The sequence below is a fragment of the Cyrtonyx montezumae genome, unplaced genomic scaffold (genome assembly GCF_038088225.1).
Source record: "Cyrtonyx montezumae isolate F1298 unplaced genomic scaffold, pur_monq_1.0 scaffold_14, whole genome shotgun sequence".
Lineage (NCBI taxonomy): Eukaryota > Metazoa > Chordata > Aves > Galliformes > Odontophoridae > Cyrtonyx > Cyrtonyx montezumae.
This window is the reverse complement of record NW_027071870.1, coordinates 5,492,998-5,520,771: the sequence shown is the minus strand read 5'-3', so window position 1 is coordinate 5,520,771 and position 27,774 is coordinate 5,492,998. Positions and strand designations below refer to the sequence as shown.

The window sequence follows — 27,774 nt, the reverse complement described above, 5'->3', positions numbered from 1 at the left end:
GCTGCCCAGCTGGACAGCAGGCTGGCAGCATCCTCGCCCGGTGGGCACAGCCCTTTCGTGGACCCTTCTCCATGCCCACCCTGCGTGCTTTGGGGAGTGCTGAGGCAGGATCCGTGACACTGAAGCCCCGCTGGGTTCCCACTGACGGGTCGTGCTCGGGGGACACAGCGAAGGTCCAGGCTCACTTGCAAGTCATAAGCCGCCCTAATTCACTGCTGCGCCCTTTGCTGATCCAACCAGTCCGCGCGTGGCCTCCCCACGCAGGTGAGGGACAGGCTGTTCAGCGGGTGACTTCGCCCGCAGGGCCCGAGCTTAATGAGCAATTAGCAGTGCCACAGCGAAGCGCTCCTCCGCGTCCGCGCCGTGGGCGGGGGCCGGCACGGAGCTGCTGGGCCATGAACGAAGGAGGAGGGGGGGAACGAAAGAGCGGCGGAACGGATGTGCGGCGCTCGGGCGGGAGAGCCGTGCAATGCACCGGGCATGGCGGCGCTGCGGGTGCTGGAGCTGTACAGCGGCATCGGGGGCATGCACCAGGCACTGAAAGGTACCCGGCAGCCCGGCCCCGAGCCCCGCTCCTCTCCGCGGGGATGAGTTGTAAGGGAGATTGGTCGGGGTTCTGGTGACGTGCTTGTGTTAGCGTCCGCGGCTGTAGGCCGGGCCCCGAAGCTGTCGCCGTGCACCCAGGAGCGCTCCAGGATGGAGGCAAGGGATCCGTGGTCCCGCGTCTGCCCAGGAGAGCGGTGATGCTGCGCAGTTAATACGTGCTGTGTCTTCTGCTGGCTCAGCCGTGCTGCGTGTGGGACGCGCAGATTGATGCTCAAATTAGCCAGGGTGCTCATAGGCGTGCAGGCAGACCACATGTTCTCACATGTTGCTTGGTGAACGGCTGATAAATGCTTTGTTGTAAGCCTGACCATGTGAGGTTGGTATGACAATTTCTAAATATGAAAAAAAAATTATTTAGAATTTGAGCTGATATAGTGAGTATGGACTAGATGATGCGCCAAGGTGTTGTTTGTTTGTTTGTTTTTGTTCTGGTGTAGGGAAACTTGGAGCTGACTTCTGTGGATTATTTAAACTATGGCCTGGGTGCCCTTCACCAAGTCCTGTAGACCATCAGTGAATTGGCTTCCCCAAATGAAAAGTTGAGCTAGGGCTATTGATCTGGGCTTTGTTGCTGTTCTAAGTGTGGGTTTCAATCCAAATCTACAGCACTTACAAAAATAACTGTGATGATTTTAATTCCAACTACAGTCCTTCAAATTTTTTTACCCTTCTGTTACAGAGATAATTTTCATGAAAACATCAGGTGAAAGCTTACCTTATGTTGTTCTCCTAGGAAGCTGTGAAATATTAATGTTTATGGTAGAATCCACTTAACATTATTTAGTCATGTACTCACAGTTATTGGTGTGACATTTTCCTTGTGAATAATCTCTGTTTGAGTGCTTCCATCTGTCTCTTTCTCTGTATATGTATGCACACACACAATCACATGTATAGGTTGCTTTGAAATTAGTGTGTCCTATTTATTTCCACGGAAACTACAACAGATAGAAAAACACAATAGCACTGTTTGTTTTTGAGAATTTACTCTGTCAAAAAAATATTTTTCAGCATTGCCACCACCACTAGTTATGCATTTTCACCAGCAGTGAACAAGAGCCTGCGTGCCACACTTGCCAAAGTCTTTCCTAGTGAAGGTGACACACAGTCAGTGCTGCTGAAATGCACCCACCAACACCTCACTGTGTTTGTATCCACTGGTTGGTCTCTGTCAGTGTTCAGCAAGTGGTGATGAATGTCAGTGGGTGCAACTTTTTCTGTGTTCAGTGACACTATTACTACTTGTGCACTTTCTTATCGGACAATTTGACAGGCTGCCTGTCTGCTGCCATTTGTCACACAGCAATCAAATATAATGGAATATTGGCAGGAAAATTCAACCTCTATTGCCAAACCACCAATATCCACCTCTGCTGTCCTGGGCCCATAAGGGCCTATCATAATAAAACAGGAGGCATTATTTTCAGAGCACTTGTATAAGATGTAAAAATGCCCAGCATATCAAAATAGGTACCTCTGTTGTTACTGTAAATAATCCTAGCCACTTGGTATAGTAATGCATTTTCATTACTTCCAGACTTATCCTTTGAATATTAAAAGCAAAATATTTCTCCTGTATGGAACTGGAGGTTTAGGAGTCTTTGTGGAGTGAAAAGAGTGGTAACACTTTTCCAGTAGTGTTGTTTCTTAAAGTGGGGGGAGCTATCTGTGTGTTACAGACAGTTTCCATAGAAAGTGGACTGATTCCTGAAACCTGGGCTATACTTTGGTCCTTTACTCAGTGCTTTGTCACACGCTGGTGTTTGTGTGTGTGTAACAGATTTTTACTGAGTGTTATCTTAACATAATAACAGGCATCTCGTGAATGACATGATGTTCTGCAGTAATTAATGAATTGTAATGGCAGGCATGATACTCTGTGGCCATCTCCATCCCCAACTAGGAAAAGATCATTTGCAATGCAACAAAATACTTAAAAGAATGATGATGTTGGCAGTGCATGCAACCTTAGATTGCCAGAATATTGTAAGCTTGTATCCAACAGATAGACTGCTTGATCCTTGCCACAGAGGATATTTACTCTGTGGGTGAAGGCTTGGGAGCATATATAACTTACATCTTGTGTAGTTTGGAGAGTGAAGGAACTAACCAAGACATTCTTTGCAGTAAGATGAGAATCTTGTAATTAAAGTCTAGTTAAAACTGATGGCAACAGAATAAAAAAGGTTCTATATAATTTGCACTGAATTTTATGTTTGATGGGAGGCCATTGTATAAAACTGGTTTTGATGAATTGAATTGCATTCAAGAATACTGATACAGTCAGATGGTTTGATCTCCTGTGCTGTCCTTTTAAGTCTTTTAGACATCTGGATTCAGTTTTCTTAGTTTATGGAGGAAGAAAGTAAAGTCGAGGGAGATTTAAGTGTTTGCTTTTATGTGGAAATCAAGCAGAGAAAAGTGAATGTCACTTTGAAAGTACTTTCTGTATGATAATAATAGGATTTCTTATATGTTTTAGGCCTATACATGTACGTGAAACCATGCTGTTCTGAAGAGGTCTCTGGTGCATTTTTTTATGTCTTTTAGCAGTCTTTTTTTTTTTTTTTGTATAAATCTGAAGCTTGAAAGAAAGCCCTTCATTGTGCCAGTGCTTTTTTAAGCCAGATACATGAGAGATGAATGCTATGTGTAGCACTTTATTTTCTTAGTGTGGTCTCTAGTGAATCTATAGAGCCAGGAAAAATAACAGAATCATTTAGAAAAGAGAGGGAACATAGAAGACTTGAGTGCAGCCACTCCAGGAAAGCTTGTTCTACAGCAGGGATTGTGCAGTTCTGGCAAGGTTAGCTCAGTGTTGGTTACTGGCTGTGTTACATGGCTGACATTTGGGCTGGTTATGTTCAGCAGCACTGGGCCTGCTTGATTTTTCTTTTTTTTTTTTTTTGTCTGCCTGTTTGTCAGCATTTTTAATTGGCAAATAGCTATTTTCCAGGAAATCTGTTGCTGCCTTTTTTACTTGGATGTCATTTTTGGATGTGATCTTTTAAAAACTTTATTTTAGGGTGGCATATAATTGAGTTTGCAGGATGAGGAGGTTTGTTGTTTTGGCAATTGTCACCAAGGTAGAATGCATTTGGCAACAAGTACTACACAATTGGTTTCTGGATTATTCTCACCTATGCTAAAAAATAGCTGAATTTTAATAAATGAGTGAAAGTTTGTATCCCGCTTTTCCTCTATTGCTACATACTGTTGATGTACAAACTATTAATATGTGGTTGGATCAGTTTGCTAATGGAAGGGCTATTTGTGGATTTAGATTTTGGTCCAAAGGCAGAGAAGAAAAATCTTGAAGGTTGCCTAGCTGCGTGCTCGTACTTTAGCTTTAGGCAGTCTAACATATGCAGAATTCCTAGTTTCAGATTTTATAGCATTATCTTAATTTTAACAGGGAAGGCATGGAAAAAGACTAAATTTGGAAAGTTGAGCTTGATTAACATCAGAAGTCATGGAGTCTGTTCATGTTCATTCTCTTGAAGTGAGAGGCATCTCTTGAGGCAGCAGAGGTGGGAATGTATTTCTTCGTTCCCATCCTATGCTCCAAGCATTGCAAGGTTTGCAGAGGTTGATGTTTTAGATCATGTATGTCTAAACGTGCAGTATTCTATATGCATATGTATGAATGTTTTGTCTGTATACAAAGTGCAGGGTTTCTGTAATGAAAAATACTGTTTTATTTGTAGGAAATCTATTGCTTCAGCTTATTTCCTTAGCAACTTTCCATCAAACAAACAGTCTGCACTAACTCATTCCCAACCAAAGGAAACTTAAAATGGCATGTTAATGTAGGCAGTTTTCCCATGAAAAAATGTATTCCAGGTCTTTGCCACAAGCATTTGTAATCTGCCAGGTCATGAAGAAGCTCTTTGAGCATAAAATATGAAAGTGCACTTAGCAGTGATGTTAATAGCTCCCTAAAATATAGTGCTCTGTAAGCACAGGATGCTGCCAGTTGTGCTGGAGTGTGAATTTAGATAGTTTTTATGGCCGTGCATGAACAAAGCCTGTACAAATAGAGCGGTGGAAAACAGTTACTCAGTGTCCTGCAGGAAGCAAGGATCGGGTTTGCTGATAATCGTGTTAACTGCAGTCCCAGGCAGTTCCACCTAATCATTTAGGCCATGAGCCGACAACTCAGAATTGAATTCTGTGCTGTCTGTTTGAAAGGGAAACAGAACTGACACAATATGTGACTAATCTTCCCTTTTCCGTCTGTTTCCATATACCTGTTAGAGTAGATAATTATTTTGACTCTGATTTTGCAGCGCAGTGGGATCTGCCAGGCTGTGCCCTTGGTGTAACACCATGCTGTCTGACATTGATGGGTCTAGTACATAAGTAGAAGGGTGAATATAAACGGATCCATGCTAATTTTAAAGTCTGCACGACAAAAGGAATCAATAATTCTGCAGTGGAAAAGGACTGATATAGTAATGTCTGAATTTTTCTTTTCAGTTGGAAGCTGACACCCTCTGGGTTGTTTTTTTGGTTTTTTTTTTTTTTTTTTCCAAATCAGAAGCTAACACAGGCATCCTGTCTCCCTTTGTTTCAGATGCCACACCTTTCAGTCACTACAGCAGCATCCCTTTCACACCAGTGGATGTTACACAGCTACAACAGATTGTAAGCATTGTGTATACTAAAAAACAAAGTGCTGTTACCCAAAGTTTGGTTGCTGCCTCTGCAACTTAATTAAATAATAAATATTAAGTTACAGAGTTTCTCATATACTTATTCAGGAGGTTTTAAAATTCAAGTGCAAAATCAGTGTGTTTCTAACAGCACGATAGAATTTTGAGTTCACCTGATTTCAGATGAGAGGACTAAAAACAGGCTGTGACAACTCCCTCAGTAACTTCCCTGTGGCCTGTGGCTTCCTTTTGAGCTCTGACATCTCTCAGAAATACACAGTCTTGGTTTGAGGGCAGTGATGAGGAGGAGTAGTGCAAATCAGATATTCCAGCAACTAATTAGTATCATGTGGAAAATGTGTGTTGTCTTTAGTCTGCCTAAAACTAAATTCTTTTCTGCAGGAGTACAGTCCTCTTAATGGCTATATTTGGAGAATTTGACATCTAGAGCCATGTATGCTTCAATATTAAAGTTTTGCTATATATTCTGTAGAGTTCACTCATTGTCTTCCTAATTGAGCAGTTCAGGGGCTTTTTCATATTTTTCAGTTGGTTTTGTACTTTTTGTCAGTGGAGGCAGCTTACAGCAATCTTGATTCTGTTTGTGCAGACTCTGCTCTCAGTCTTTCTATGACATAGTCTTAACAGTTACTTTCAAATAATATATGTAATTTTCACAGCAAAATTGACTATCGCAATTTAACATCAAAGTTATTTAAATTTCATGAGAAGATTTGTTTAAGGTTGTTTCATTTTCACTTTGTATAAAATTTCAAGAAGTTTTCATTGTTAGGTTTGTTGTGTGAGATCTGCTTGTTTGCTTGAGGTCCTTCGTGCATTTCTAGAGTATTTCCACAAAAAGTAGACTTAATCAGCTTTAGAGGGAGCCTGTTTTGTAACAGGAACTCCCAAATGAGCCACTGCTATTGAGTGAAAAAGAGAAGCTTTGAGCAGTAAATCAGGGCTTGGAATAGCAAAAAGATTATGGTGGGTGGAATTGTTCAGGAGAAGTTGTTATCTCTTTACACGTGGGCAACCATCTCCAGCAGGTAGAATGTTTTGCTGCATGGGGCTTCAATAAGTTGCTAGCTGTGTGCTCTCTCTCAGGGTTTCCAGGCATTGTCTGATGAATTCCCCTCCTGCAAATCCCTGGTATTTCTTTTTTCTTGCATATATGAAAGAGGAGATTGAGTTGAGTAAAAAAAGATGAGTGTCTGAATCATGAATTGCCAGGGAAAACACACCGCCTGCTTTTCCCACTGTCATTTTTAAACTGTGTGAATTTACATAATAATTTGAAATTCTTGATTTTTTTTTTCCTTCTGGTGTGCCTGGAGCATGGTGAGGATCTGTTTGTCAGGATGATGCACTTTCAAAAACTGAGAGAATAAATGAGAAGTGCAGTCTCTTAAACAGTGCTTGAAGTTTGTTTCCATTACTTAGGTGTTGTAACTTGGTTTTGGGAAGGGGGAAGTATGAGCTTTTGAATTCACTTTTTTTTGTTTAGGCAGTCAGTCTGTGAAGGTGACACTCTTTTCACACTAGATGTCAGTGTTAATGTACCTGTTCCATAATCTCAGGTGTAGGAATTCTGTTGTCCTTGTGAGTACACCTGTATTTAAGTTTGGTTACAGTTTATGGTCAGAATATCAGCACAGTAACTGCAAATAATGGTTTATACGTTGTCCCTTAGTGGGTCATCCCTAAATCTTCTTGTAGAAACTCTTGCTCATCTTGTCATTTGTTGCACTCCACAAACACAGGACAATTAGACCAATCTTTATTAAGGCATCTACTACAACCTTTGCAATACTAGGATTTCTCTTTCATCTTAGATTTGAATAGGATTGCCTTGAAAACATGCATGGCAAAAGATAGCAGATGGGTGGTAACTGCATCACTCAAAATTATAAAGTTGTTTTTTCATCCTCTCAAACTGTAAATAATTAGCTGGGTCTCAGTAATTCGTTAGATGTCTCATAAGGTCATTTGTTAATGTGTCACTTGAGTATGTCGTGAGGCTACCTGAAGGCAAATGGCTTTTTGCCTTGTTTCTTTTGGCTTGCTCAAGCCTTGTTAAAATGGCTCGTGTTTCAATGGGGGCTTTGTGACAGTGACCATAATGTAGGTTTCCTGGTGGTTGAAGTTGGTTTCGTATATCATAGGAGGTAGGCTGGCTGTTTTCTGCCTGCAGGTCTAACTGTGACCACAGCCTGTCTTTCTAACAGAAAGCCTCAGTGAGGGTATAGTGGTTCAAAGTAATGAATAATGTGAAGAGCAGTGGAATAAACTCTGTTCTTTTATGTGTCTTTAGTTTCTGTAGAACTCATTACTATACAAACTAGCCATGCTTATTTGTATTCTTCTTAACTGTCAGCAGGTTTATTATTGTGCTTTCTTCTTTTCCATTAATGACTCTAAGTGTCCCAAAATGCTTTGTTTGATATCAAGAGATCAGGAGCTTCTAAATGTCTTTCAAAACCATTGGTATTTTGAGATGTTGGACCCAAAGGAGACAGCAGTTGGGTTTGAGGCCCAAGTTGTTATGGAGAATACACTCACAAAAGTTCTTTGGGTACCTTTGGAGTAGTATGCATATCTCAGATGTATTTTAGAGGTACACTACTTCTCACAGTGAGTAGAGTCAATACATTACATATCGTGCTAGTTGTCAGTGGCTAGAGTGCCACAGGCAGCAGCTATGGGACTCAGCAGGTTGACTTGGGGCTGCCTTCCTATAGTGAGGGAACTTGGTCACACAGAGGGTGCCTGCGGGTGGGAGCATTGTGAGATACAATCTGTTTGGAATTTATGTGCAACTGTGTCTACAAATCAAAAATTGCAGTTAGCTTCCCTTTTTGGATATATAATGGAGAGAAGTTTTGGCCATCCAATTAGTAACACAGTATATATTTCATGCGAAGTTTTAAAGGCAACACAACAGAGTTAGATTTTGTCATTTCTCTCTTACTTTTGAGCGTAGCTGTAATACAACTGAACAAGCTTAATTTTCAAGAGTAACAAATAGAATTTGCAGTTTTCAATTTTATTCTGATTTTAGAAAGCTGCGTATGTGCAGAAGTTGTTGCTGCTGTGGATGTGAACACTCTTGCCAATGAAGTTTATAAGCACAACTTTCCCAGCACACCATTATGGGCAAAGACAATTGAGGTGAGTAATGACTTTTCATTCTAGCCTGACATTTCTAGAAGCAGATTGTCTTCCAATCCATATTAGTACCAAGAAGAAACAGACAGACTTAATTAATGGTGCTAGGAGAACAGCAGTTTTACTGTAACTGTCATTTCATTTGCTGTATGCTTGTTGAAGTAGATGCATACTTAAAATTAGATCTTATTCCTGGAACTCTTGATTGCTGCATTAAAATGAATGTCAGGTGGAATGCTTACCAGCTCTGAAGGAATGACAAAAACACATTTTTAGATTAAAAATAATATTTTCAAGTGTTCTGAAAGAATTTCATTAAATCTGTTGAGTCGTGGCTTTGCTTGTATTTCTAGTTGATCTGAGTAAAACACAGAAAATAAACTAGATATCTCGCTTTTTTTTGTGGGCTCAGTAGGTCAAATGTTATAGGAATTCTGTCTCTTTACCAAATTATTAGAGAAGAAATTGCTACAGTTGTGTCTTATCTAGTTTGCCCCTCTATTATTTTAATATGTGATTTTACCTGCTGAAGTTACTGCATACTTCTTTTGCAGTTTTACAACATGACAGTAAGATAATGAATTTGTTTTAAGATATCAGCTTAAGTAAGGTGGCTAAAGGTTAGCTGCTTATTCAGCACTCAGTAATAGCAGACTAATGATAGTTTACAGTCTTATGTGGGAAAAGATGAGGAAAGATTGCCTTTATCTTCCCATGGTAGGGAAGAGCAGATTACAGTCAGTAAGACCTTCCTAAAATTTATTGAAAAATATAGGAAATTTTGCCTAGTTTCTGTGAGAGTTATGTTACACTTTGTAGGTATGCCTCAAAATACGATAAGCAGTGGTTTCTTTGTCTCATTTACAGTTATTTGATGAGTCCTTTTCTCAGCCCCTTTATATATTGACCTACTGTTAGGATTTAATGTAGAAGAACTTACACCAAAACAATTGGTTTTATTTGTGCTGCAGAATCTTTCCTCTTTTAATAGAAATGTTTTTGCAGATAATTGCTTTCAGCCACGGTTTTGCTGCGATATTTATTCTGCAAAAACGAGAATGAAGTAAATTTCACAGGATGCATTGGCTATGAGCTCCTGAGAGTTAAAACACAGCTGTCTAAGGTTAACTGAAAGCTATACCACATACAGCCTTTTCTGTTGAGTGCATGATGAATTAGAAATCATGGGTTATAATCTAAGTGTTTAACATATCTCATAAATTGCCATTAAGCAAACATTTTTGTCTCTTTTAAGATAAATATTTCTTTCTTTAAAATACGTAGATATGTATATGTCATTTTTTTCCTCCAGTGGAAAGTAAACATTGGCTCAATATGCATTTAGTAAATGAGTACTGTATTTTTGTAAAAATTTGATGATGATCTCAGTGTGCTGTTGTAGAAGAGTCCTGCTTCCTCATGCATAGCCAAAATCCACAGTGAATTTTCACAGCTGTGCTCTGCAATGCAGTTCATCAAAACCTTGCACACCAAGACTGCAAAACAAAGCAAAAAAGATCATGTATTCATATATTCTGAAAGAGAGTTAGTTCAGGTCACTCTTGTCCTAAGGTGTTCTGTTACCAGGAAATAAATAAATAAATAAATAAATAAATAAATAAACGAGCTTTTATTTTCATCTGTTTTTATTTCTTTTGTAAACTACTTTTTGATGTGTAAGTGTTTAATCTCTGAACAGCTTTGCTGTAGGTGAGGTAGAAGTAGGATACAATTCTGAGGATAACTGCTTGATTGTTGGTTCCATGCTGACACACACATCTCTGGAAGCACTGAGTGAGTGCCATGGTATTATCTGTGATGTTAACCTAGAGATTGTGATATTATGTCTTGGCTTATCTGTGTTTTATCATGTAGGTGTTTCGTCTTCTGAAAAAATCTACTGTTTATTTAATCTATTTTGGTTATACCAATATTTTCTTTATGTACAAAGACTTAATGTCTAAATAATGATACTTGTTTCAGAACAGGATAGTGAGAGAGAACTTTACTGTATTTTAATGTGATTACTGAAGTACCATTAACTACTACTACACCTCTTCTAAAAGAATGATTAGATGAAAAACCTCAGTGTTATGTATAGATGCTGATATCATTGGTGTCTTGGGTTCATTTTCAAGGCTGTCAATGCCTGTTTCCTCTGTATGGTTTGCTGAGGTAGAAAAGATTGGAATTATTAGGTTAAAATGGAGGTTAGGGAGCATTTTACAAGGTGGAACATATTGTGGACATAATGGGATAGTTTTGTCTGAAGGTGGGTTTAATAGTTTTGTACAGTTCACAGCTCTGAACATTCCTTTATTTCTTTTTCCATTATTCAGGGTATAACATTGAAAGAATTTGACCGATTATCTTTTGATATGATTCTGATGAGTCCTCCCTGTCAGCCATTTACCAGGTAGATACCTCACTCTTTGGAGAAAAGTGCAGTTTTTGCTGTTTTTATATTGTTACAGAGAAAATGTTTTCAAGCATGTTCTGATGTTTGATCTGTCTATATCTTTATCTCCCTAAGCAACTGTTTTGTGGCTGTATTCACTGTGAGGTTTTACTGAACTGGAAGAAATGCAGCAATTTGAATTCTAATTATTCATGATACTTCTTAGAATGTGTGTTTTAATTCAGTTATAATTGATTAGACTGATTAAAGCACCTGTTCTGCTCACAGTACTGTTTGTCTGACAGTGACATTAATAAATATAATAAAACAAATAATAATATTTTAATAAATGTAATTAATAAATAAATTAATAAGATTAATATTTTTAACTGGCTAAGACCATAATGCCAGTGCTGTGCACACTGGGATGTGAGTTTCAATATTCCAGGTCACACTCATAGATTCATAGATATATTAGGTTGGAAAGGACCTACAAAATCATCTAGTCCAACCATCCTCCTATCACCATCCCTACCCACTAAGCTGCTAAATCAAATCCCTTAGCACCTCATCTAAACGCTTCTTGAACAGCGCTAGGGATGGTGCCTCAACCACCTCCCTAGGCAGGCCATTCCAGTGCCTGACCACTCTTTCAGAGAAAAAACGTTTCCTCAGGTCTAATCTAAATCTTCCCTGGCACAACTTGTGGCCATTCCCTCTCGTCCTGTCATTATTTATCTGGGATAACTCGTTCCTGATGGCATTTCATAGGACACTGCCTCATGTCTGGACATGATGATTTTGCAAAATCTCTTTTCAGAACCGAAAGCAAAAACTGTCAGCATTCTGTAGAAAAACATAAGTCAAATGGCAGTCTGCTCCAAGTAATACACAGTTGTTTCTTTATTATTTTGTAGAACTGGCCTACAAGGTGATGTATCTGATCCGCGGACAAAGAGCTTTCTTTACGTTCTTGATATTCTCCCAAGGTACAAGTTAACTTCCACCTTACCTTTTAAGCTCTTGATGTTGTTAGTAAGTTGGTATTTTATGTTGTAGGAGGATAAATAATCTATAATGTTTTATGGGGATACTGCTAATGTCTTATTGTATTACTCATTTCTTTTCATGGGATCAAAACCAATTTATACTTGTATTTTACTAATGTCATTAAGTAATATTTTGAAGACTTCATTAAAGCATTATATTGGCCACACAATACAATACATCCTCTTTCCCCTTCCACTCTTTCTTGAAGAGTCTTTTCTGTCTTTCTGGTGCTCCTTCTAGTTATCTCATGACACTGTATTTTTTGGTTTGTGATACAGTCTTTCGTTTCCAGCAGTAATACTAAAAGTTTCAAATAGCATTGTTCTGTCTGAACAGTGCTCTTTTTTTTGTGTTCATCTACTCTTTTTGCCTGGTCAGACTGGTTCCTAATACAACAGCCATAATTCATTTGTGTTATTCATGCATTAAATTAGAAACAGTAAATCCAAACAAAGTGTTCATTGCTGACATAAATTGTTCTTATTAAGAGTTTTAAAAATCAGTTCCAAGTAATGTTTGTAGTCTTTTTGGGGAGGAGATGCATAGCATTTTGGATAACTCTGTAGAGGAATCGAGCAAGCAAGAAGTTTCTCAGGGGGATTTATTTTGCAGAAATCTCTGCCTTTGGTTTGGGATGTCTCTTGGGCATCAGCTTGAAAATTTCCACGAGTTCCAGTCCACCAGACACTTATTTATCATAATCAAGGACAGCTGTTCTCTCTGTGTTCCTCAGTTGAGTAATCTAACTTCCAGAAGTGGAGGGGAAGGGAAAGAGGTCTGTCTGTCTTTCTCTTCCCACCACCATGCTCCTGTATTCTTTTCTTTCAGTCTACTGTTAGCACTAGGGTAAGTTTCTTCGTTCTTCTTCCAGAACCAGCTTTGCAGCTGGCAGCATTAGGGAGAGCTCTGCTTTGCCCTTGTCATCAGCAGATCAAGAACATAGACACAGAAAGGCTGAGAGGCTTGACTGAGATCACCTATGGAATCTGTAGCAGAGAACACAGAACAGCCATTTCACTAGATTCTGTAGCTCATTTAGATAAATAACAGGTTAAAAGAAAGAATATTGTTTCTCTTCCACATTTAGTAGAGGATATATATAGTAGTATCCTCTACTAGATGGATTTCCCCATATATATAGGGAAATCCTGTGAGTTTCAGAAAATTGTGGAAGTGTTTTTTGAAGAAAAAAAAGTCAGTTCCCCTGGCTGACTTTTTAAAATGTTGAATTAAAAGCATCAGGTAGTATACATTTGTCAAAGTAATAGTACCTTCCTTATCCTTAAGGAAATCCTTACCTATTTCTTTCCAGTGGACTGAGGTGCAGTTGTTAAGAGTAGGGCTGCTGTTGTGACACTGTTGTGCATTAGTGTGAAGGTATCTCTTCCTGGTTGCTGTGAATTTAACTGGATAAAGGGCAGAGACTTTTCCTTCCCAAAACCAATGATTTAGACACTACAGGACATATTTTTTTTGTCATGATGATAGAGGAACCAGGCTTGGCTGAGACACTTTATCTGAACAGCCCATGCTGACATCCCTTATCACCCTTGGCCAGGTTGTTTCTAAGGCAGTAGTTACTGTAAGCTGTCTGTGATGTATTCAAGATGGTTAATTTCTGCTTAGTTTCTTGGTTTCATTAGATTTATGTTTTACTGAGATAGTGTTTGTGTATGTTTTGAAGAAGACATGTTTGTCAGACGTTGAACGGGGAGTATTTCAGCCCTAAAAAGGGAAATTCTTAATATAGGAACTATCACTTCACATTCAAAATTGATATAGCATGCATTCAATTTGTGAAAACTGTTGAAAAATTCTTCATTCCTTGGCTGTTCTTCCATTTTCAACAAAACATAGCTGTAATTAGGCTCAAAGATAGCCTAGGGATGCAAATATTAAAGGCACAGAAAGGCCAAGTTCAGGATCTGGAAACACCTGGGAAATCTTTTCAGCCTCCAGCCAGTGAACACAAATGCTGGCCTAGATGGGCTAGATACTGTCTATTTATTGTATCCAAACCATAACCCAGGGAAATGTAATACTAAGACTTGAGTGTTTGTTAATTTTACTGAGACATCAGTGATGTTAAAACCTGCCAAGTATTTAACACATACTCTTTGTATAGTGATTATTTGCCTTGTGACATGTTGATCCTGTATGAGCTTTAGTGCTTCAAGCTCTGCTGTGGATTCATTACTCCAAAAATAAGTTTCACAGTAGGTGATGGTGATGTTAAGTGTGGATAAACATACCAACAGATGTGTTCTCCATTCCTGTCCAGGGGGGTCTGGCTGATACTTTTTTTTTTCTTTTAATTTCAGTTTTATTTTCACTATTTTTGTATTTGCTGCAGTATTAGTACATTTTCAAATTTCTTGTCAAACGTTGGAATTATTTATGTGAATTTCTGTAACTGATGATAGTTAAGAATCTGCCAAAACAAATTCTGCTCATTTACATCAGTGCAGTCCAAAATCACTTCCTGACTTAAATAAACCTGGAGTTACTCTCTGTTGGCATTAATGTTCCTGTACACAGTTTTGAGATCTTGTGTGTGGTAGACATCATGTATCTATGTTAGTCTTAGTGGAGCATTAATGCCAGTGGATGTTCCCAGTCACTTGAATCTGAATCATTTGTGGTTGCTTTACCACTAATGTAGATGTGGTATTTTAACATTGATTTCAGACTGAAGTACTTCAAATAAATAAATAGTTTTCTGTTCCATGGGTAAATTGTAGTATTTTTCATCCCCTATAATTTTCTTTTCTACTTCAAACTTAATCTTTGAGTAGTAACAATGTGCTTTAGGAAATGAACAGTGCTGTATGTTCTCAAAAGTATGTGCATGGGGTACAGGTGGGTACAGCAGCCCATTTGAATGAAAGTGGTTTTTGCTATTGTTTGGAATTACCAACAGTTCACATTTCTAATCCATATGGGAATTCCTTGATCTATGCAACCTTGGAAGTTGAGGTACATCTTTTTACAGATGTTAGACATTTGACAGCTGGTATAGAAATATTTTGATCTTGTAGCCAAACAAATGTGTAGATAAATATTGTGTAGCTTACTTCTTGTAACCCTGATCTATTGATACTTTCTTCTTTCTTGTAGGCTTCAGAAGCTTCCAAAATACCTACTTTTAGAAAATGTTAAAGGATTTGAATCCTCATCTGCCAGGTAAGATCTAACTTATACATGGTTTCTTTTTTAATAAAGGACATTTTCCTTAGGATAAGGCAGGATTTTTATTTCCTAAAATTTAAAAGAAGAAAATTGTGAGATTGCACAGTTAGCAACTGGGGGTTAAAGATACTGTTTTAATATGGGAATTAAAGTCTTGGGATGTGAAAGGAGCTGGATAAATAACTATTTATTTCTCTAAGCAGATAAAACAGACTACAACTTGACTCTACTGTTTTTCTTTGATGACTTGGCATCCTTTATGAAGGAACAATATTATTTTTCAAGGAGTGTTTCTGGATTTTACCCGTGACAGGAGCTCTTGGTATCTTGTGCTGAGATCACAATAAAATGCAGTAGCTTTTTTCAGTACTTTTGTTGATAGTATGTTGTCACTGAATCACTGTTGCTATAAAATGTTTCATACAGAGAGTATGAAATCTGCGTATAACTTTTGTCAGAAGTGTGGAAGAGGGAAGTTGGTGATAAGATTACTTAATGACAGCAGGGCCATTTTCCTCACTTGCGAGGAGACGGGGACTTAGTCGTCTTTTCTCATTTCTTTCCTTGCTTTTCTTAAATCAAGAGAGCAGTCAGCTCTCTTCATGCTTCTTAATGCATGTGGCAGGCAGCTGGGAGACATTTTCAGCTCTCACTGGTTAAAGAATGCAGCAGTCCTGTTGGAGATTTGGACTGCTGCTGGAGAGCCTGAGATTCCTGAGGCTGCTTCTTGCTGGCCGGTGTTTGGAACAGGTTGTAACTCAGAAAACACTCTGGTCAGAATGCTTGCTTTCTCTTGGGATGCAGTGACATATACAGTGTGAGATATGGGTCACAGTTTGTGGTTCACATATAGCCTGTATATATACAGCCTGCATGGAATAGGAAACACAAGTCTTTTCAGGAAGACCACAATTTCAGTGATTTTTTTTAATGCTTGCTGAGCATAGTCCAACCTTGCTTTTATTGTCAAATCCACACATTTTTAATTAACCACTTTATTAGGCTTAGCTGATGTCATGTGCATGAACAGAGGGAAACAGTGAGCCATTTGTATTGATTTTACTGTCAAGATTTATAATTCACAATGAAGAGGAAGTTCTTTTATCATTTCCCTTGCTGGCACACATGCCTGGAGATGTACACTTCTAGAGATGAAGATTTCAGAGGTGTTTGCTCCAAAGTAGGTGTTAGTACTTGTGAATTTGTAGTGGTCATTTTTAGCTGCAGTAACACTGAATTTTGTATGTTGTCTCTACAAGTTCAGAAACGAGTTACTTTATTTGTGTAATTCCCTGTCTGATTCTTTCACTGAATGTGAAATTTTGGTACCTAAGGCATTACATTTAATGTGTTTTCACTCTGGATAAAAAGAGCTGAAAGGTTTTATAAGGTCTTATGAATTGCTTCTCGATTCTTCTCACTGCCAGAAATGAACTTCTGAGAACACTAGAAACTTGTGGATTTAAATACCAAGAATTTCTCTTGTCTCCGACCTGTGTGAGTATTAATTTTATTCTAAGATTATTTAACTATTCAAACAACACTGAGTCCTAAGGCATCTGAAAATAATGTGTTTTATTAGAAAAGAGAGTGATGCACAGAGCTTCTGAAAGTGAGAGTCACCTGACATGACTGATTTCTCAATCGGTACACTGGTATAATCTTACTGATGTTATTATTGTGATCGTAGTCATGCATTTTTTGCCACCATTTTTTTAAAGTAAGCATGAACATAAACCATGACAAGAAGGGGATTTTCTCTGCAGGAGCCTCATTGTTTCAAAACTGCTGATGCCTGTGATTTTTTAGCACAGAAAACATGACTTTGTCATTTGTGGGGGCAGGGCCTCTGTTTGCATGTTTCCTTGGCAACTGGAAAAGAATTAAGACAGGTGCCAGACTGTGCAGGACTAAATGGGATCAGTGAAGTACCGTATATATTTGATAAAACATGGTAGAGAGTAACTTGAAAACCAGTTGTACATTCATTTTGTTTTGGATGTCCTATAGTTCCTTGTAACAAAAGGAGAAACCTTTTTTAATAGAAAACAAGCAGTACTCATCCCAGGAAACAGTGATGTGCCTCATTTTTCTTCTTTCCTCAGATAATATTTCGTTTATGTTCCTGATCATTTACAGAGAAAATCAAAATCATGAGAAAAAAAGAATACCTACTTGTTTCTTTAGGTTACCTAGGTGTAGGAGTTATACTTCATGACAAGTATTTAGTTACTATCAATTAATTTTGATATCCTTTAAGAGGCAAAATGTATTAGTATGAAATAATTTTATTACTGTAAATAATAATAGATACCTTTTACAAGAGTGTAGGTCATTTCTTCTGTTTGTCGCATGGACTGAAAGCTCGTGGACTTTTTGCTTGCAGCTTGGCATTCCCAATTCTAGGCTGCGGTATTTTCTAATTGCAAAGCTTCACCAAGAGCCATTTTTCTTTCATGTTCCTGGTCAGGTGAGTCTAATTTGTGTTGTTCAAATTTTCTTGATTTAATGAAGATTGTGGTTTAAATTTTCAGTTCAGTAGTGTGGACATGAATGGATTAGAGAAGGGATATCAACAGAAAAGTTAAATTCTGTCCCTTTTTCGTTGGTCTGGATGGCATGTCTTCTGAAGATTGAAATGCATGTCAGTGGCTTAATTGCCTTAAAGCAGTTGAGGAGGAAATATCTTTTTGTAAAGACAATCATTAGCAATTGTTTCCATCATTATCACTGTTGGTTAGTTTATCTCCTTGCTAACTTTTTTGTTTGTTTGTTTGTTTTGAAAACTTCATAAAAATTGCTTGCATCTCTGAAGTACTCAGTCGCTACAGTTTCCTCTGTCAAATTGTTCCTTACTCTTTCTCATAATTGATTTCTTAGATATTGACAAGATTCCCAGATCAGAATCTAGAAGAATTATCCATGGGCAAAGTTGTTGATGAAGCTAGTTCTTCCTTGCCTTCTGGAGAGGAGATTCTAGATTCAAATACTGGTCCTGATTGCTGCAGGAAGAAGGGACCCTTGCCAAAAGGGGCCTTTCTCTTTAAGCTTGAAACAGCAGAAGAAATGGTAAGGAAACATACTCAAGACAATGATCCCTCTATTCAAATGATAAAGGACTTCCTGGAAGAGGAAAATGAAGAAATGAGTCAGTATTTTTTAGCACCCAAGTCCTTGGTACGCTACGCTTTCTTGTTAGACATTGTGAAACCCACTTGCCGGAGATCCACATGCTTTACAAAAGGGTAAGTTGCAAACAAAGTGTATTGCTGAATCATGTCCTGAAACTTTGAGTGTGTACTGGGTTTTCATTTGTGTGCTGAAAAATGAAGAAAAAAAAGAGCTATTTCAAAAAAATCAGGCATCTGAGGAAAAAATAATGAAGTATCTCCTTATATAGCATGCTTCCTAATTGAATGGAATCCCAGCATGAAACTGTCTGGCAGAACATCATGTGCCCACTCCAAAAACGCATTCACAAAAGACACTGCCATTTGTTACTGACCTTCACAGAAGCTTAATTACCCCGTGGAAATATGGTTCCAGTAGACTGGTATAGTACTGATTCATTAATGAATTTCTTTATATTGGTCACTGCTGTTACAAAGTGTCGTGCGTGACAGATCCATTCCTCATTAAAACTGTCTCCATTGTACGTTTTATTGATTCTCTGGACGTTTCAGTTGTGTAGGTCAAAATAGCAGTGAATTGGCCATATATCATAAAACCAGTTAGGTTATAGCATTACAAATCACATTTGATGGAGCAGAAGATCAGTGCTTTTCTGTCTAGTAGTTTTCTGATTCATGCTTTGGAATTTGAAGATTGACTGGCAGAGGTTGTTGAGTGTTCTGAAATCCCACAGACGACTCATCAGGAGCTTCTCTGCTGAATGCATTGGTACTGGAAAGTGCCAATTAGAGCCTGGAAGTTTGTGTTTGAGTTCTCAAGATGTTTCAACAAAATAGCACTTAGTTAATGAATTAATGCTAATTATAGCAGGGTATTTTTTTATCGTTATTTATAGAAGTTAGATCATCAAATTAACTGAATTCCTGGAGATTTTGTTATTTCAACTTTTCAATAATAAAACAGCTGAGAAGAAAGAATTTCAAAATTCACACAATGGGAAAGCCTTTCCTCCATCTCTCATTGATATATGCCTTTTCTGCCCTCACTGTTCTGAGTCGTGGGGAAGTCAGTAGTGTGGGGGCTGTTTCATAACTAAAGTTGTCAAATAAAAAACGTAGGCTAGAATGATTTTTTGTCTCTCTCTTATATTTGGATCTTAAATTGTCCACTTACGGTTTCACTAGAATATGTTATGGTAGTTTGGGTTGTGTTGCACTGAAGGAGGCTTCTGGGTAGTTATTATGAAGTCTATCTATAGTGGTGGGAAATTTGACTTTAAATGTGACTGTCGCCCTTCTGCTGATTTGAGAGGAGTCACGCCGGATAGTTGTAGTTCTTGGCTCATGATTTACTGGCTTTCTTTGTTCCCTTTGGAACAAAGAATTGGAGAGGAAGGTATCTGATACGGTTCTCCATTTAGTCATATCGTTTATGGCTCAGAACTCAGACAACTGTTATATTTCAGACTTCATCCAGGGCTCTTTCTGAGGCTTAGAGTCCATTGCTGCCGTAAGCAATCAAGGAGTTCTCTGAAGTGTCAGATTTAGGAAAGAGGACCCTGAATGAGGCAGAGCAGTGCTCGGAGTAGTAGGGAGAATCTCTGCTGTGGTGCTTGTGTGGTGTCTTCCTTACCTGTCACTCTGGTAGCCAACATTTTCCCCCAGTTCTGAGATATCTCCAGCAGGGTTCGTGTGCTGAAGATAATCTGGATATGCCTCCTTCAGTCGTTGCTAATTCAGAGACCTTGAACAAGTTCCATCAGTGTCTTAGTTTGCCTTTCTGCCTTGGTCATACATTGCATCTTCTGGGTGGAGTTTAGGGCAAAATACAGATGTGATGTTTGAGAGGTGTAGCAGAACCTTTCAACTTAGACTCCTAGACAATTTGAAACATGATTGCTGAGTTTCTTGAGAGTACAGATGTCATTGATTTCTGTACAGAATGTGTTTGCCAGGGGCTGAAGTTGTGAAAGAGGAAAATAGCCATTTTGAAGGACAGAGTAAATGAAAACTACTCTGGACTTATAAATTCTTGCTGTTTTGACACGAGCAGCCATCAGAAATAGTGCAAGATTAGTTACAAAAATTCTCTCTAGCATTATGATAATTACTTACCTCTTTGTGAGTCATAATGTAGGATAGAATGTACCAGGAAACAACATATTAATGTTTGAAACTAAGCTTTTTTAAAAGCTCACAAAATAAAGATGGGGTGTAAGGAAACAATCGTGAGTCAGGTGAAAATTTAAGACTGTAATTTCTTAAGCCATCTGCTTCTTTCATTATAACCACTAATGAAATATCCAAAAATCAATGCACCATTTTTCACAGTGGAAAAATTTCCCATTTTTAATTATGTTCTGAGTCTAAGGTAGACGTGTTAATTTTTCTGTAGTCAGCAGCTGCAATAATAATTAATGACATTCAAACTAACATTGCCCATCTGTCCACATTTAAAAAAGAAAAGATAGGGTGGTCCTCATTTTTAAGTGTTGTTGGCTGTACCAACTTTATTTTTAGATTTTTTTTGTGAGTTCTTTAGTGACAGTTATTTAGACTCGATTGTATTAGATAACATGAATCACATTTAAAAAACCTTCTTTCCCCCACAAAACTCTGAACTACCACTTTGAAATTTATCCTCGTTTATTTATTTTGTCTCAGATGTGTTCATCTAAAGTAAGATCAAATAGTATTAATTACCATGTAAGATGAGGATTCCTTGGTGCTGTGTGTTTTACATGTGGCATTACGGAATTTTCAGTGTGCTGCTAACCAGTTAGGTATTATATGATTACAGTTCAGTTTCGTGTGGTGTTAGTGTTCAGGTCCAGAAATAAGATTTGCATGTACTTTATTAAAAAATAAAATAAAATTGCTGTTCATGTCACTGATACTGGCAGAACTACTCATAAGCATTTCCAGATGAAGACAATCTCAAGATTTGAGCCATGTTGGGTTACTGTGTCTTTACTGAAGGTGAAACACTCCTTTATTCATTGTGGAGTTAGTAGGCTTGAAACACAACAGTCTTCATTATGCAGAGAAAACTCGAGGATAGTGTGTATTGATAGTTGATGGAGACCACTCCTGTCTGATGTGGGGATCTTCCAAAGTTCTTCTGTGTTGCAAAAGCCAGCGACTGACTTGATTTGGTCTCTTTCTGTTCAGTATATTCATTTGGTATCATAGTTACACCATCAGAGCATGTTTCTGAAAGCCTGTGATTATATTTAAATGATAGCCTGGGAGAGAGTACAGAGTAAACACTGTTATGCAATCAACCACAAAGCATCCAAAAAAGCTGTCCTATGTTTTTATGGTGTAAGTTTCCTTACTGTTCACTTGGATGCTGCTTTGCATTCCTTTCTTGTTTCCTTCTGCTTCTCTGCAGAGAAGCCCATCCCCCATCCCTTCCCTTTGTGGGAAATCTGCAAGCAAGCAAAAGTTAAATCTGACTGAACTACTTTGTTCCTGATGGATTGATTGAAAAGCTGCAGGATCATGCTTAATGGTCCTGCTTTTAATATGGTTGGCCAGTTAGAACCCTAGCACCATTTGGCCTTTCACATAGTTTGCCTTAGTATAAAATCAATGTTTGCAATATAGATGGGCATTTCTGAGGATGATGTGCTTGAGTTCCTTTCCTTCTATAAGGCATTAGCGTGGTTAAACCCATGTGCATTGATTTCAGACTCATCCCCAGAGGTTATTTTCAGAGGCTTCTGTATTTCAAGAATTAGCATTGTTGATAACAAGGCCTTTTCCTTTATTAATCCAGAAGTAATTTTTGTTAATTACAGCAAATGAAGCTCATGCATCCTTGCAGTTGTTAGTACTTTGGTCCAATGAAAATACTCATTTAAGATTGTTTTTGTTAAGGTATGGGCACTATGTAGAAGGGACAGGCTCAGTTCTACAGACAGCAGTAGATATACAGGTAAGCATGTATAGATTAATATGAGAAATATTGTTTTAAAACTTGTTTTGTTTCTCTTCTGCTTTGTTATTCTGAATATTACAACAAAAATGCTTCTATGGAAACTAAGTTTCTACCTGATGTACTTAGAATTTCCTAACAGCAGTTTATTTGAATCAAGATATACCTGTGCCTCGCTTTGTGGAGAATGAATTGTTACTTTATTATTTGTACTGTTATGGAGAGATTTCACAGTGAAAACATTTCAGTGTGAAAATATTAGAATTGGCTAATTCTATTGACTAATTACAGTGCCAAGTTGTGATTCTAAGGATGTTTTTGTAAACATGAGCTGGTAACCATTGTCAAATGTTTAATATTAAAATCTTTTAATATAACAATTATTATTTACCTAGAAGGATGTAGTATTTTGAAAACTTCTGCTGTGGATACTGAGTTCACTACAAAGTGGTGTAGGGAAAGGTTAAAAAAAATACATACAAATGAATTATGATCCAAGGATACTATTCACACATTGTATTTTGCATACAGTCATTTCTTCCTGCACTTCCATGCCACTCACTAATATTGTAAGGTATTTCTAAGCATAGGAGGAATTCAGTTTGGAATTCAGAATAATCTCAAAGCAAATATGTTAGAACAGCTGAGTTGCATCTGTATAACTAAACTTGCATACATGTATGATAACGCTGAGCTATATTAAGACGATATTCTGTTGTTAACAAATGTTTATAGTCCTTTGATTGCCTCATCAAGTATTGGTATGGCTTATAAAGTTGAGGAAGAAGGAATGAATTACTTCATGGCAACGTTGACTTTGTTCTTGTCAGTTCTCATATTAACATATTGGCAGCAAAAATAGAACAGTTAACATGCTTTCAAATTGACTTTGGCACTGTGATAATCAAAGAAAAGCTCTGCTGTGATGTGAGTGTTACGATGTGACTTCATGTTCTGTCTGTGTCAGTAATACCTGTTGTTTTGGATATTCTTTGTAGCTTGAATCAGTGTTTAAGCACATCGAGAACTTAACAGAAGAAGGGAAGCTTATGAAACTGTCAACACTAAAACTGAGGTATTTTACTCCAAGAGAAATAGCAAATCTGCATGGATTCCCTCCAGAATTTGGTATGTGCTTGCAGTAATGCCAGTGTAGTTGTTTTTTTTTGTTGTTTGTTTGTTTTTTTGGGGAATAATGTGTGCATTTTATTTTGCATGTCTTGGTTCTCACTATTTGAGCTGCTTGCTCCCTTCCATACATTTGCACCTGGTAATAGAAAAGGAATAACTTCACAGTGTACAAATGCTTCTTTGTTTAGAAGTAACACATCCCTTAAATTAGTGATTCTTTAAGTCTTGTCTAATTTCTCAGAAAGGCAGTCCTAACTCTTGGTCATTTACTTCATTTTCTGTTTTTGTGGAGGCAAAGGAGTCAAGGAGCAAGACAGGGCGATTCCAGTATGTTGCACACAAGTCAACTGGAATTAAGCCATCAGTAAATGCGCCGGAGTTTTCCTTGCTCTTCAGCAAAGAAAGTCAAGGAGATGGAGCTGTTATTGTCTGCTAGGGAACTTGGTCTGCTGCCATCATGTCAGATCAATTTATTGTCTCTCAGCAATACCTAAACACCAGTGACCTTGAGTAATTTGTAATATATTCCTTCAACTTCTTGAGTGGCTTCAGGTTCTGAGGAGTGCTGATAGTTTGCGTGTATTTTTTTTTCTTTTGTATTTTTAGAGTTTTTTGTTTTGTATTTATTCCTTGAAATTACATCAAAAATATTACATTAAAACAACATTATCAAGGTTGCATAGTTAGAATTGACACTGCTAAACTTACTTGTTTGGTACTTTTTTCATGAATGTGCCATGCAGAGTTAGATGTCAGTGTGCAGAAGTATTTCATAGCCTGCCTTCTTTTGTAGATTTGTCCTTTTTGGAGATAGCATTTTTCTTAGCATCTCTCAGTTCCACACTGTCTTGGATTGTTGTAAAGAAACTTGGGCTAGACATGCCTAGATTGGCATATCATAATGTTTAAGTTCCATTTTGAACACAGAATTATCCATTTTCTCTTTTTTAAAACACAGTGCTCATTATAATAGCTAGTGTTTTTCGAATGTTAAATCAGTCTTTGTGATATCATTAAGAGGTGTACCAGAGTTAGTGTTGGTTGTGTTGGATAGAGACAGAAGCAAAGCACACAGAGATTTACATTTGGATGACTATGAGCTTGAGTGACCTTTATTGTTTCAGAGCACTTGGAATTATACTAAGCTTTCTCTGTTCAGAGCTCATCTTCCAGGGCAGCTGTAAGCTTCAATGTTTCTGCAAACCACAACTGAACTCGCAAGACAAGTCAGGCTTCTGAATTGGAGTGCTCACTTAGCAAACTTGTCTTATGTCACCAAAGAAATGCACAGCAGCCAGGGAGAGATTGCAGTGATAGACCCTTCTGCCTTAGTGGTGGAACCTCCCTTACAGCTCTTGTAGTTTGCTTCTTTACTATATTACTTTTCCAACTTCTACAGCACATGAACAAGCCTTGTATCCAGTGGCTTCCCCTGTCATGTACTCCTGATTCATATATACAGTAAGGTTTTCCCAGTGCACTGAGTCACAAGTCTGACATTTCTTTCCTTTGTTTTAATCTGGATGTTTCCCACTTTGTACATGCGGGGGGGGGGGGGGGGGGAAGGAAGTGTTATTCATCTCTATGCTGATTGGAATTTGGTGAATTTAGCTACTGTGAGTTTCTTTTGAGGATTTGCATGCTATGTTTTCTGAAAAGACTTACAAGTTGCTATATTTATAGCTACAATGTCACTGATTGCATTTCTTCCACACTGAATTTCAAATCGTTGTGAAGTGTAGACTTTTCAGATGAACAGATGCTGTAATTCCATTGCCTCTATGTTCTTTAGCAACAATTTGGCTGAAATTTCCTGTGTCAGGAAGTCTAGAGTTGTGCCACTGCAACTATTTGCTCAAGAAGTGAGAAAACTATGAAAGCTGAAAATTGAATGAACGAAAAGCACCAGGAGGCTTTGTCACAGATACCAACATATTGCTAGCTGCAGCTACAGTGTTGCTATAAGAAATACAGTTGTGTCTAAATACAGCATAATTGTGTCTACATTCTAACAGATTTGTCGCCTATTCCAGTACGTGAGATACAGAGCTAAAATCTTTGTCCTGTCTTAACAGATTTATTTGTGCTTTTAACATCGTAACGCATAAATTGTAATTGCACTGTGGGTCAATGAAAAAACGTGCAATCATTTGTCTTAATCATGGGTCCCATGGCAATATCATTAAAAGCAATCAGAGCATTCTTGCACCTGTGGCCTGCCTTCATGAGGGTGATGTCACGAGGCCTTTTCCATTTTAACTCTTAGCAATGTGTGTAAGCTGTTAAGAAAGTAACAAACAGCAGGCTGGTGGAGACTTCAGCATCGCCAAGTAGCATGCAAGACCTAAATGTGATGGTGGGATCTGCACAGCAAGTACCAGCATTCTGGTATGAGTTGTTAAATCTGTCCTGATGTAGGTTACTCTTGTGCCAAGACGATGGAAGATGCAAAATAATGTAAACAGGCAGATGGTTTGGGAAAAAAGAAACAGCCCTGAAAATGAATGATGGTATTCAGCTGCCAAAAGGCAGAAGGAGAAACTCTGAAATTATTCAGATAAACTTGTTGAGCATGTGCATGTATGTGCACGAAAGCACATTTATTTTCATATACTCTTCTGAAATATGTAGTTTCTGTACCTTATTTGGTGATACAATGTGAAAACTGTTTAAGTAAGTCTGTGTGGGGAAATGCAAATGATTGTTCCAAAGGGAGAAGTATGGCTGCCCAAATTTGAGCGCTGAGAAGCTGTGCAGAATGGCTAGAGCTGGCAGAAAACATGTTTACTGAAGCAGTTCATATTCAAGGCATTAATAACTGGCAGAGAAGGATGGAACAATTCCTCCCAGACACCTCCTCCTCAGCTTCCCACCCTTGGCTCAGCAGCTATCCCACCATCTTCTCTCCTGAGCTCTCCCTGGACAAGGATTTTTCTGAGTTGCTCTGAACACTTCAGAATGTATATATATCACTACTTCTTCTGTGATATGTTTCGACTGTGCATCAAAGCTAAGCTGGGTGGTGATGACCTCAGGGTCAAAGTTAGGTGTCTCTTCTTTGGGTATGAGCAAATAATTGAACGTGATCAAGTTTCAGCAGCTTAGTAAATGACCGTAACAGTTGAATCACCACTGCTTTTCATCTTTCAGTCAGTTTGAAGCATATGCTCTTTAGCTTGTAGCTGGAGTAAGCTGAGGGTGCAAGCAAGGACGGGTACAGCAGACCAGCCAGCTATTGGCAACTTCTTAATTTTCAGAAGCTTTCACCTTTGATTGCACATTCAATACAGAACACGGCCCTTTCACAATACCTGGAACAGTTTAATGTTTTCTGGTCCTCCTTTCTTTCTGCCAGTGCACTTACAGTGTGAAGGACTTTGTTGGTGTCTGTGTTTCTGAGTGCATTCCACAAGGTCAGCATTGAATTACATGGAAAATTGTTCAGCTGCTTGATCTCCCTCTGAATAAGCCTTATAGCCTGGTCTGTACGAGTGTTATGGTTTTATGATTTTTGTTGTATTATTGATATTCTACATCATAACATCACGTGGTGTATTGGGAGTTTAAAATGTCATCTGTATTAAAATATTAAAATATCTGTATTAAAATAGTATCTTGCAATGTAAGACTAATTGAATTTTCCATGACTGGTTAGAGGACCTCAGATTGAAGTTACGATATGATAATGAAATACATTTAGTACACCTGTAGAGTCATCTTATTTTCTTTCTCCTGTGTCTACATTACTCTGCATTTTCTCTTGAGTAGCAGTTGTGCAGTGTACAATTCTGTTTATAAATTTGTGAACTTTAGGGGAATGTGTTTTTGTATGTATGAAATCTATATGTCAACTGCAATTTCTGATAACTGATTGAAGAACTGCTTGTCGAAGAAAAGGAATAGCCAAAAAGACAGGGATAAACCCAGACTAATGACACTGTACTGTTTTATTTTAGGCTTTCCTGACAAAGTGTCAATAAAGCAATGCTACCGTCTTCTGGGAAATAGCCTCAACGTACATGTGGTGGCAAAGCTGATCTCCATTCTGCTTGGATAATTGAGAACCTGACTGACAGCTGTGGGCTGGTGACAGAAAATACTTAAGTCTTTCATGAGAAAGCTAATGGCAGCCAAACATAAATAATCAGAGCAAACTAAAATATATGTCCAGATATTTTGCTAAACAGTTCTGATGTATTTAAATACCTTTCAGTCATGGTGGATTTGCCCTCCAGACATTTTTTTTTTATTGAAATGGAAGTTTCCAGGAATTAATTGCTCCTTTTAGATACTTGTTCTACTTCACAAGTGAACAGTAGAAGAAAAAAAAATTACATGTATCTCAATAAAAATGGAGAAAACACTTTTATATTAAAACTGTTCTCAGTGCAATGTAAAAAGGCTGTAAATGTCAAAGCTGCCTTAGTTAAATGCAAAGACAAGGTTCTGCATGTAAAATGTTTTCATCTGTACATATTGGCAATACGTTGTAAATAGATTTATTAT

General features: G+C 38.0%; 1 protein-coding gene across 4 annotated transcripts; it reads left to right on the top strand.

The window, feature by feature from the left end:
• The first annotated feature begins 215 nt into the window (after positions 1-215).
• TRDMT1 (tRNA aspartic acid methyltransferase 1) lies at positions 216-27,774 on the top strand. 4 transcript variants are annotated; one of them, XM_065731325.1, is made up of 11 exons: positions 216-264; positions 8,323-8,432; positions 10,769-10,845; positions 11,745-11,816; positions 14,995-15,060; positions 16,494-16,563; positions 17,453-17,536; positions 17,947-18,311; positions 22,080-22,137; positions 23,136-23,265; positions 27,225-27,774. In XM_065731325.1, the coding sequence occupies exons 3-11, from the start codon at positions 10,808-10,810 to the stop codon at positions 27,323-27,325; spliced, it is 984 nt and encodes a 327-aa protein (XP_065587397.1). In that variant the 5' UTR covers positions 216-264; positions 8,323-8,432; positions 10,769-10,807; the 3' UTR covers positions 27,326-27,774. The 4 variants fall into 4 exon arrangements, with proteins under 4 accessions (XP_065587397.1, XP_065587395.1, XP_065587394.1 ...); XM_065731323.1 differs by lacking the exon at positions 216-264 and adding an exon at positions 443-544 and having other exon boundaries at positions 18,115-18,311; XM_065731322.1 differs by lacking the exon at positions 216-264 and adding an exon at positions 443-544.